Source organism: Mixophyes fleayi, chromosome 11 (genome assembly GCF_038048845.1).
Source record: "Mixophyes fleayi isolate aMixFle1 chromosome 11, aMixFle1.hap1, whole genome shotgun sequence".
Classification (NCBI taxonomy): Eukaryota; Metazoa; Chordata; class Amphibia; order Anura; family Limnodynastidae; genus Mixophyes; species Mixophyes fleayi.
In genome coordinates, this window is record NC_134412.1 from 44,948,052 (window position 1) to 44,960,579 (window position 12,528).

The 12,528-nt window shown below is 38.7% G+C and overlaps 1 protein-coding gene across 2 annotated transcripts in view; it reads left to right on the forward strand.

Moving 5' to 3' along the window:
* The first annotated feature begins 1,440 nt into the window (after nt 1-1,440).
* LOC142107682 (uncharacterized protein ZSWIM9-like) overlaps nt 1,441-12,528 on the forward strand; it is a 49,186-nt gene continuing 38,098 nt past the window's right edge. The window contains exons 1-4 of one of the 2 annotated variants that reach the window (XM_075191254.1): nt 1,441-1,563; nt 9,329-9,389; nt 10,490-10,636; nt 11,205-11,319. In XM_075191254.1, coding sequence (XP_075047355.1) covers nt 11,297-11,319 — 23 coding nt within the window. In that variant the 5' untranslated portion in view covers nt 1,441-1,563; nt 9,329-9,389; nt 10,490-10,636; nt 11,205-11,296. The remainder of the gene's footprint in view (nt 1,564-9,328; nt 9,390-10,489; nt 10,637-11,204; nt 11,320-12,528) is intronic. The other variant, XM_075191255.1, reaches the window with a different exon arrangement.

The following is a 12,528-nucleotide window of genomic DNA, read 5'->3' on the forward strand; positions in this document are numbered from 1 at the left end:
GGCTTTTGTCCCTTTATTCCCCTGTGGCTTTTCTCCTTTTATTCACCTTTGGCTTTTCTCCTTTTATTCCCCTGTGGCTTTTCTCCTTTTATTCCCCTGTGGCTTTTCTCCTTTTATTCCCCTGTGGCTTTTCTCCCTGTGGCTTTTCTCCCTTTATTCCCCTGTGGCTTTTCTCCTTTTATTCCCCTGTGGCTTTTCTCCCTGTATTTCCCTGTGGCTTTTCTCCCTTTATTCCCCTGTGGCTTTTCTCCTTTTATTCCCCTGTGGCTTTTCTCCCTGTATTTCCCTGTGGCTTTTCTCCCTTTATTCCCCTGTGGCTTTTCTCCCTTTATTCCCCTGTGGCTTTTCTCCCTGTATTCCTGTGTGATCTTTCTCCCTGTATTCCTGTGTGCCTCTCTTCGCTTCTACTCTCTTTTACTTACCTCTGTATTTCTTCTCTTTTCTGTCTTCTCTCCTTTCTTCTTTCTTCCGGGCGCCGCTCCTCACTGAATGACGGGCGTGACGTGATGACGTCACACCCGACATTCAGTGCAAACAAAAGAGGGGGGGAGGGTGGACGCCAGTGCCGCGATCATGTGAGTATTTGTATACTCACATGATCGCGGCGCCGGAGCCGCCCGCCCCCCTCCTTTGCTAATAGAAAAAGAAAAGACTTTGAAAAAAAATAAAAAAATTTAAGTGAGTGCGGGGGGCTGCGGCGCCGCGAACATGTGAGTATACAAATACTCACATGACCGCTGCGCAGGGTACTGGACCGGCCCACACAGCCATCGGCCCTTCTGGCAAATGCCAGAAGTGCCAGATGGCCAGTCCGTCCCTGGCTGTGAGTGACAGGGAGGGATCATGTGATCCCTCCACACATGCGCTGTCCAGCTCTGCTCTCCGGAGCAGAGCTGACAGCATTAGATTTCCTCATGCTGGCGTACATTAACACGACAAGTTCCCGAAAAAAATGTTTTTTCGGGACTTGTTAGATTGCGGCCAGGAGCAGTCACCATTCTGTTGAATGGTGACTGCTCCCAAAAACGAAGAGGAGTGCAAAGCAGCAGATATCCATGATATCTGGTGCGATGCCCCCTTAATAAATTTGCGGAGGACACTGTGGGACCTTAATTATCCGTTAAAAGCACTATCGTGCTTTATTAAATATGCCCCATAGAATTGTATGCGACATCCTTTCGTTGCATACAGTGGGAAGCAATGGTAGTGAGCTTCCTCACCCAATTAGAACAGCTCCATGTAATTTTCTCAATAATATTATAGCGGACTAACGAAGTATAATATAAATGATTAATTTTATTATAAAAGTTACAAACAGATGAAACGTGTCAAACGACTCGTCATCTGATAATCCTATGAGACCTGTATTACATTTAGGCAAAGCAAACAGTGCGCCGCAAAGCATGTCGGTGGCAAATTTATCCCCACCCCTCCTGATTACGGGGAATTGTGCGACCAGGACGTATTGCTAATATGGAGTGTTAACTTCAATGGGAAACCATATAACCGAGAGATAAGATTCATGATATCGTTGGTTTTCAAACTGTTTATCTAATTGGTGAGGTGAGTTCATACGCTTCTCTGTACGTGTGCAGTGCGTTTTACAATGACAGCGAAACATATTCGTCTGGGTTAAATATTGCAAATGTCATTCTAAGTAGGGTGTAAAGGGAATAATACAGATGTTTGCGCATGTTAACAGTTGCGTCATTTATGCTTCGATACAGAATTATTTTTAGTGATCACGTCCACCGTTGGCATCATCCTAAAACCATTTATGCTACTTATTTCATTCACGTCTTGCTGTTAAAAAAAGGTTAGCACATTTACTAAATATTTATTACTACCAATTATATACGGTGTAGTCAGACGTGTCGATTTGGCTTTGGTATGGGTAACTGTTTCCTAATAATTTGTTGCAGTTATAATAATGTAGTAATTGTAAAATCTGAGAATTAGGCTTTCTCCATCTGTGGGACTGTACTAATGTAAACTACAGTGTTGTTTTATGGTGTATATTTCTCCATAGGTTGTTCTTGGTTAAACTATTTGATTATTTATGCTTACATCTCACATGGGGAAATTAAATTCTGAGCAAAGTGCCTTGCTTGTCTGTACACCTGGCAGAGGCGTGAGCAAAAATGAGTGTAATTGAGAACTATTTTACAGGCGTGATGAACGTAGCGGGGCCTGGAATTGAATTTCTCCCCCTGCATTCGGCACGTATAATAGACAAAAGAGGCACTTCGCTCTTAATTGAATCTCCCTTATAGATGTGTGAGCAAAAATGAGAGAAGATTTCAGAACCACTTGAGGTTCTGACTGTACATTGCTTGATTTTGAGTCTGCCCCTTAAAATGTTAAGAGATTGATACTGTGGAGAACTGTATAACAGAAGTCTACATGCTAGTTCTGCAGAATTCAGGATGCTCTTAGGATAATTGCACGTGGACAGTTTTGATCCCTCCTGTGGTATTTTTTTTTTTTTTTTTTAAATCTCTGGTAAATGTAGAACACAGAGGGTGGAGGACACACTACTCTCTTCTGTCCATCATGTTGAGAAGTCAATCTTGACTGTAGCAGTGTGATCGGTTATCTGTTTTTTTTGCATTTGTCCGCCCCCCCCCCATTCTCCCTGCATGTAATATGGGGAAAAAATAAATAAAACACACAGCAAATGTGTATCAATACCCCTTGTGTGCACTTAAAGTGGATGCATCCATTTTGCCGGCTCAAACAAAATGCAGACTGTCTATTTTCTCGAAACTAGTGACATAATTGAGCCACAGTCTAATATTCATATTGATGGGTTAAATTCATATGAATATTGGTTCAGACTTACAACTTCACCTCACAGACCACAAGCTGGTTACATATGTTAAGTTTTAGATATTTTGCATGATCACTAAACTTCAGATCTGTCCAATATGGTCACTTGCATGGGATTCCAAATTGGAAGGATACAGTCATGTGTCAGTCTGTCTGCATGACCAAATACCATGAAGTCAGATGGGTACTGTTTATTTTACCATTCTCCTTTCTGCCAACATAGAACTCATAAACTTGCAAAAGTTACCTAGTCATGCCTAGCTATCAAAGCTACATAGTTGTGTCGTTGAAGAAAGACTTGTGTCAATTAGGTTCAACCTCCTATAAATCCCCAATGTATTTATCCAGAGGAAGGCAAAACAAACCTAAGGAGGTAACCTGCCAATTTTACCTCACAGAGTGAAAACAAATATTTCCTTAAAACCCACATGGCAGGATTTAATATAAATCTAAAAGTACAGTCCATAATCACATAATACAGGCCAAGCGGAGTGCACCTATCAGATACAATACGCACTGACCAGGCAATATCATGCATCATAAAGTCAGTATGCTAACTTGTTTTTTTGATGGTATTGGCTAAAGAGATATACACTTTAAATCAATGGACTCCACCTTCTTCAGTTATTGCCAGTCATTCTGTACTAATGTACCCAATACATACTGAAATAACATCTATGTACTTTTTGGATAAATGTCAGACTCCATTACACATGTATACTGACAAGATACAGTATAGCTTGCAAGGTATCAAGTGACACATTATAAGATCCAGAATTGAACATACCCCAGTAGTGCGTAATGCTTTTCTACAGTATGCTGCCTTGGCGGTATAAGAAGTGATACAATGCTATTAGTTCACTGGATTCATCAATGAATATACCAACAAGGTGATATGGATAAGGACTGTGAGGGTGATATTTATATCTGGGGCGCACAGGTTCCCTAGAGATGTACACAAATTAGCAGCTCAAAGACTTCAATTTTTACTTCTGACCAACATATACCTCTGTCTATTATAAAGATCCATACGGCAGTCATTGATGTTTAGGATTATGTACTTTAATAATCATGGCCTACCAATCAATAGACAATTACTACCAGTACATAGCAGCTTATCAGCCAGCTTACTTACAGATTGAGCATAGTTACTGTTTGACAACCATACATGAGGGACACTAATTTGACATGCAACAATCCGCGGAGGCACCTCGCGCCGATGTTATGGCTGTAATCTCCGCTCATTTTTCTTTGTATTTTTCCTTGCACCCCATAGAGGTACGAGGAAAGATGATTGGAGATTTCTATCATAATTGCCAGCAATGTGCACAGTGCGGTGTCCATCGCCGGCAATTGAATCTCCCCATGTGTTCAAGATCACTATTGACCAAAAGGATTACGCAGGAGGAACCCTATGTCCCTTGTCAGTCTAGACATTCAGAGATCCTTCATTTGCATAAAAATCTAGGAGGAAGGATTTTTTATTGTAAACTGAAACATGTTAGATGAGTTCTTGCACAATTTCTACAAGATACTATCCGCTACTCTAAAATCCTGTGTTTTGGAGTGGAAAACATGGACTATTTTTCTTTCATCGAGTACTTTGCTGCTTTAAGCGATCACTCCTTTCTGGAATTTGTATATATGCCATTTTAACCTGTGTGTATATAGTAATACTAATAAACAGATTGCATTTACCTCAACTAATTCCCAGATTAACTTTTACATGCGTACTCGCTCACATGAAAGCACAGAAATAGTACCAGTGGAACAGCAGCTGTCCCAGAACATCGATCCCAGCGTGAGTATAATTTTTCCTCAAGCTACAAGTCACTGACACATTGGATAAGACATTTATCCTTCTCTTTTTTGGCTTTTTTTGAGGTATTAAACTGCTGGAAATAGTGGACAAGCTACAGAATACTTTTATCTATCCAAGTGTGGACAAAGTAACATGATTTTCTGAATTGTTTAATCCTTAACATATCAAGTCGGAAGATTAAACTGTTTTGAATACCGTTTAAGACTTCAATTTTATCCAACCAATCTCTAAGGAACATTTATTTATTCATTGGACTAATTGGAGGCACTGACAAATAGACATTTAACTGCTAGCTATCTTGTATACATGCCGTTTGGACAATCTAGCTTTAAGCAGCTCCTGAGCATTTTATTTCATCACTACACCTAAAATGGAAAATTAGAGCGCAGATATCATTTTCTTATCATTATACATGGCAATTGGGCGAAGTCTGATTCAATCATCACAATTGTTTAATATGCATGTTATAACCATTGATACCATTGCCTGTAAGAAAGGCATCAAATGGATTACAAAAAAAAGCAAAAACATCTGCCATTACTAGGTGTGTCGGTTGTGAATTCCATCAATACCCTCACAGTGTATAGTCCCTTTTTGTTCAATCTTAGTGGATGGCTCCCTACTTCTCATCAGTGCTTTGCCGAGTCAAAAAAGCTTGTCAGGCAAATCCTTATATTATTCTTAAATATATTTTGCTGCTTATTATGTATCCTAAGGACTTTTTCAAAAGTACATAAGCCCAATTAGTCAAATTTTTTATTATAATTTGACCCCTTCATTTGCTTTACTATGAAAATAGTTTATCTCTTATACTTTATTACCTCTTGAAGCAGCTGTCTAGCATGGTGTGCACCTATTCACCTTGCAGTTTACAAGCTAAATTATTTTGCCTCTGTAATATCTTCACATGAACTCCATTAAATGTATAGATAGTACAATAGTTAGGACCAAAATCCATGATCATACATTTTCTACATTGGACCTTCTCTATCATTTTTCAGTTAGTTGCTTGTTTTGTGTTAACTTTATAAGGGTTATTGTCATCTGAAAATATGGTTTCTTCCTTCCTTAATCTTTCCACTGTGTTTTAGTGGTTCAATGTGCAAAATATTCTAAATACTCTAGTAAAGAGAATATTTAGCACTTGCCTGTCCTTCGTTAGGTTTTTGTTGGTAGAGCTGTAGTGAGTTCTCAAAATACAGCTGGCCCCCTCCGTCAATTCACAATTCTGACATGAGGTGTGTGTATGTATGTATGTATGTATGTATGTATGTGTGTGTGTGTGTATGTGTATATATATATATATATATATATATATATATATATATATATATATATATATATATATATATATATATATATATATAGTGTGTGTGTACACATACATGCTGGTTTCAGACCTCATCTTACAGAGAGTTCTGAAACCAGCAGAGCCTGAGGACCATAGGAACAAATTGGAGAGGCAGTGAAGCCCCTCCTACTGCGGTTAGAGAGGGCGCATTTGGGATACAGAAAGGGAATGGTGGCAAAGTAAGCCCAGCCGGTTCCCAGCAACAACAGACAGGGTGGCATAAACAGTGCATCCTGTCACCCTCGGTTATTGTGGCCTTTTGAATAAGTTACTAGCAACAAAATTTACATCTTTCTAGCTTTAAGCAACTATCTTCAAAATATGTCTCACTGGCCCTGTGCTTATCTTTTTAGCTCAAAGGATTGTCTGTTTCATTTGCATAACTACTTCATACAATTCCTCAGGGGCAGCACGGTGGCGTAGTGGTAGCACCTCTGCCTCACAGCACTGGGGTCATAAGTTCAATTCCCGACCATGGCCTTATCTGTGTGGAGTTTGTTCTCCCTGTGTTTGCGTGGGTTTCCTCCGGGTGCTCCGGTTTCCTCCCACACTCCAAAAACATACTAGTAGGTTACTTGGCTACTATCAAAATTGACCCTAGTCTGTACCTGTGTGTGTGTGTGTCTATACCAGGGAATTTAGACTGTGCGCTCCAGTGGGGCAGGGACAGATGTGAATGAGTTCTCTGCTGCGCTGCGGAATCAGTGGCGCTATATAAATAAATGGTGATGATGATGATGCCTCTCACAGGCTCTTTCTGTAACCTTGTAACAGACATCTTGCTTACTTAAGCAAAAGTAAAATACAACATAAAAATGGATAGATAACTTTTATTATGTATCAAAATTCACTCGGCTCAGTGACCTTTGATGTGTTTTTCCAGCTAAGATTTCCTGAGTCAAAATAGTGCAATCAAGCTGGTCAATTTCAGCAACATGTAATTAAAGAAATCTATCATCTGTCTCTTTGAGTGGTCAATCTTATGACTGCCAGATAAGTGTTCATAAAATTTAGCAAATTCTTCAGCCATACTCTGAGGATCAGATGTTATGGAACCATCAACCAGACTATACCCCAACCTCCAATTCCAATCAAGTGCTCCCACCCCACCCTCTATTAAGTTAACTTATTCCTCCTGCTCTACGTGCCTGATAAACTTTTTTCCCACCACACCTATCGTCTCCATTTGTTATCTGTCCCTCTGGTATTTTAGCTCTCACTAGCAGCACTCTTCCTTCCATCACCTCTTTATCCTCTTGGGGAGGTTTCTTTATGTTTTGCATCTTCTGATGTAATTGCTATTTTTCCACATTACATACTAATGCAATTGTTTGTTCTCCACCTACTGTATGACCGAATGGGCTAACTTCGCCACCTGATCTGAAGATTGAAGTAATGTTGTTCCTGCACAGTTTATGTGGGTTTCTTTGTCACTGTCAGTAACCGACTGTTACTAACCACTCCTACTGGTGTCACCGTACCATCAGACACTCGCTGACTGCAAATGCTAATTGTGCAATAACTGTAGGAGAAGTCGGCTGTCACCACCAGGCTCCTTCAAAAGCACCTAGAACCGCCTCTGTGTAGCTGGTATAGATGTTGCAGTACCTCTGCTGTGGGCAGAGCGCTGACACAGACATGGAGTTCGACACAGGACAGCCAGGGAACGGATTAGAGTATAAGCTGTTATCTGTTGGTCACAGGATACATCAGATAATAGTCTCGAGCAGAATCTTGAAGCAGTGATGTTTTATTGCTCAATAGTCCTGATAAGGACCTTTCCACACTAGTTTAGTGGTACTAGTGATCGTCCAGATGGAATAGTCCATAACCTGGTCAAACAGGGCTCTTTTCATACAGATTCTGACACACATGTTGGCAGAGGGTAATCCAGCCCCCTTCTGAGCTGCTACCACAATGTCTGAGATATTACATTGATTGTTTACCATCAGAATGTAATATTTTCTCTATCTTGCATTGAACACAATTTAACTTCAGTTCACATCAATCTGTGATTTTCTAAATTACTTGCTGGTTGCATTATTCAGAATGGTTTTAAGATACAGGATGAAAAACTACACAGGAAAGAAAGGTAATGACCTCCTGCTCTGCATTCAGACTAGAAAGATATGTTGGTCACTTCTGAGATGTAAAAACTTTATTAGCATGATTTCCTTGCCTTCAGAAGTTCGAAAAGCAAATTTCCTCCTACATGGCATACTGTGCCCCTAATTGAAATAAATATCTACAATAAGTTATTTCTACGTGATCCAGCCACAATATGTATTTGTATGATGTGGCTAGTGGAGTTTTTATTTGTATTGCGGACTGTACAGCACCCTCCTCAATAGTTGTAAACTTAAATGACCATTCAGCTAGTTTGTTGGAAATAACATTAAAAGTCAGTGTTACATGTGTTGGCAGTGTATAGGTTAATCATGAGACACCGGAAACATTAAATGTGGTCAAACTTGAAATTGGTGTCCTTGAGAAAACAATTTACTGGCTCAGTCCTGTACTGATTCTAGGATACTCTGAAACAGATATTTTGTGTTTCACATAATTATCTAGTAGTCTTCAATCTGTGCATGTGCAGATTAATGTTTGAACACAGCTTGTTTTAGAACATTCTATGCATCAACTTTGAAATAAAATGTCTAGCAAAAGCAGAAGGCATTCAGGTGGTAACATCTAATATCTGTGAGTTCTTTCTTTGTCAAAAGCTTAGCATCCTGCCTGGGTAAGTTGAAACATTCCACTGCTGCCATGCCATCTAGTTTTGGCTGTTGGTCTTGGATTTTTTTTTTTTTTTATAATTTACTTTTCTTAAACCTTCTGTAAATGCAGATGCTTGCACTTTCAGAAACAGACAAAATCATGTGATTTCACAATGCTACTAAGCCACTAAGTCTGCTAATGCTGACTTAGTGGCTGGAATCCAAAGGTGGTGGTTTCACATCAATGAACCTGTGGCTTTCACTGACAGTGGTTACTAATATTATTATTATTATTATTATTATTATTATTATTATTATTATTATTATTATTATTATTAATAATAATTTATTATAAATTATTATGATAAATGATTATTATTATAAATAATAATAATTATTATAAATAATTATTATAATTATTATAATTATAAATAACAATAATAGAACCTGATTATTACAATCAGGCCAGATATTTAAGGATGACTGGTAGACTTTAAAAGCATGTTTCCTTCTTTTACATCTCTTTAGCTCATTGACTGGTCAAAGACTTTTTTTTTTTTTTTTATAGTTATTTTTCTCTTTCTTTTTTTTTTTTCTTTTTCTTTTCAGGTATATATGTATTTGGATGACATCTTTTACGAGTTCATCTTGACTGTCACCTAATGCTGAGGTGAGGTTTTGACTATTGCATGGAAAAACGTATTTTAAGTATCAAGTAGTGCTTGGTGGTAAAGGTAGATCTCTAAATGATCTCCAAAAAAGGTCAGTATGAATTTGACATTACATACTGTAGGTTGTCTTGAGTCCCAGTTTAGATACATTTATGCAGAACATATTTAAGGTAAGTGTACACTATATTTAAAGAGACCTTATATCCACTTTGTTCATTTAAATGTCAATTATATATAATGTTATACAGTATTCTGCACAGCTAAAAATGTTTTGCACCATTTAAACCATTTGGTCAGTGGCCCTCCCAACCCTTTGTTTTTTTTGTTTTATTTTGTCTAACTTGCATGTCCCTGTTATCCTCACTGTTGGGGAAGCCATCAACAGCATTAATAATAATGGTCATGTATTGTTAAATCTTCGCCTGGATATTTGAATTGAGGTGAATTTGTAAACTTCCTGATATAAGTTTTGACATCACTTCCTTTTTCACACTATATATAGTTTTGCATGGTAAAGCCCAATGAACATGTCTAGAATGCTAGAAATTGCAATATTAAGAAATGACTAAAAGTGATGGAGGGATAAAAGAGTACTTTTAAAGTGTTAAAATTTAAAGGGACTAAAGAGATATTGAGTAACAAGATCTGTAAAATGGAAAACAGGATAGCAAAAGTATAAACTGAACACTGGCTTTTTAGAGAAAGCAAGTCTAATCCTAAAAAATAAAATGTACAAGTACATACATACAAAAATTTAATTTGACAGTATTGGGTCACTAAGACAGGGCAAATTGGTCAGAGGGAGTTTATAATGAAGCTGAACTCTTTAATACATCCTTTTCAACAATGTTCATAATGGACAAATAAACAAATTATGTGTATCTTTTAATTTTGTTCCTCCATGGCAGCGCTAATGAATAGATTCATTGATCAGCTGTGCAGAAACAGTTAGACTCCTCCAGAGGGAATATTATGTGACTCCTCTTCCTAATATATAAGCCAACAACACAGGTGGTAGTATTGGAGTTGCCATAGAGTTCTACAAGGAAACAAAATTAATAGGTTAACATAATTTGTTTCATTTCTCTTTGGATTCAAGGATATCAATATAGGATGGGTCAAAATAATAAAGGAACGCCAAAACGTGATGCAAGTAAAATTTTATGGATCCATTGTTTTCGATAACTTTCTTCCACACTGTGCATCTCTGAATGACATCCTATAGAAAACATAATGTCTGGAGAAGGTATGTAGTGATAACTACCCTGTTGCTTTACAGATCTGATTCACTGAGGCATGCACTTTGCTCGCCCAAGAGGTTACCACTGCTCTGGTGAAGGTGCCCTTAGGAACTTTGACACCTTATGAGTATTCCCCTTATAGGGCTGTGTAATGATTTTCACTGATCTTTCTTTATTCTTCTAACGGACATAATTGCCACTAGGAACAACACTTTGAGTGTGAGTCACTTATGGGGATTATTGTATAGCAGTTCAAATGGATTTATCACTATGGCCTATAAGATTAAGATCCCATAGTGCCAAGTCTCATACAAGGCTGACTTCTCTTTACTGCCTCAAAAATTGTGATACAAGAACGTCTGATACCAGTCTTGTGTACAAACTGATGCTATGTGTTGAGAACTGGACGTTCAATGTTTTGAGAGAGACCGACCTGTCTAGGACTTCTTGAAAATCCAGCACCTGTGGGATGCTCATGAAGACTGGATTAATTGATTTGTGTTTGCATCACAAGATTAATTTCTTCCAAATCCTGTAATAAATTATGACTTAATTTTGTTTTCTGATGTTCAGGAACAATTGATTTACTCTATCAGACACTTCTTTATGCTTGAGCAACGACTGCTCAATATCCAGCCTATCAAGGCGAGCGTACCTGGGTTTAGATGAAGAATTGCTGGCACTCTTGGTAAGACTGATTCCATTGTTTAGAGTTGTTAATTGTGATGCCAATGGTCGAGTAATTCCAATTGAGGTTTTCTCATGTGCAATAAAACATCCTCAGTTGCCTGAGACAGTTCTTAATTGAATGTTGCTCCTATGTCTGAATCTGATGTGTCAATTGTCATATTCTGCACAGTCATTCCTCTGGCAGTGACACTTTTTAGATACTCTTAATGTATCTTTCTGGACTCCTAGGTATCGTATTTGTTATGAAGGTGTAAGATGACTGTCATATTTATGATCTATCTGTGTTCCTGAAGAAAAGAGATCACCTTGGTTGTCCTTGTTTGTACAATATCCTTTGATTTTCTTATCACAAGGATATTGTCCAGTTAGGGCCAGACTGTAAACCCTTGCTTCTTGACAGCAGCCATGAGGACTATCCGGTACATATTAAATTTAAAATAATTCATAGATGCGGGTATATTGATACTCATCAATATGGATCATGTAAGTCCTCAAATCTACTACTTTTTTTTAGATTTCTGGTTGATAACTATAGCTGTGTTATTTGCATAGTTTGCATTGCATTGTTAGTTGCTTTTAACTGTTTGTAAGCCCTTCTCACAATGTGTAGTGTTGAGGTGCACAGGTTAGACCGGAGTTTCCCAAACTGTGCGCCAGGGAGTCGCAGCGAGGTCACAGGGGTGCCGCGGGCCAGCGGTGAGCTGCCTTGGGTGGGCAAGGTGGGGGAACGCTGAGCGCTCCCCTCTGCCTGCCACCCTCCCCCCCCCCCGCTTGGTCGTCAGCTGTCAGTCTGGCCGTCAGATAAAAAACAAAAAATCGCCATCAGAAAAAAAACTCCTCCCTGCACTGCTCTTCCTTAAAAATATTTTTAATGAAGAGCAGTGCAGCGAGGAGTGACAGAAGAAAAGAACAGAAGAAGACAGAATAAAACAGTACAGAAGAAAGAAAGGCAAGTAAAAGGTAAGAATAAAAAATGGAAGTTGAAAGGGGCAGAGCAAAACAAAACAGAAGTGATTCTTCATGGGGCAACAGAGGCCCCAGATGGGGACAAAAACAGGGGCAACAGAGGTCCCAGATGGGGACAAAAACAGGGGCAACAGAGGTCCCAGATGGGGACAAAAACAGGGGCAACAGAGGTCCCAGATGGGTACAAAAATGGGCAACAGAGGTCACAGATGGGTACAAAAATGGGCAACAGAGGTTACAA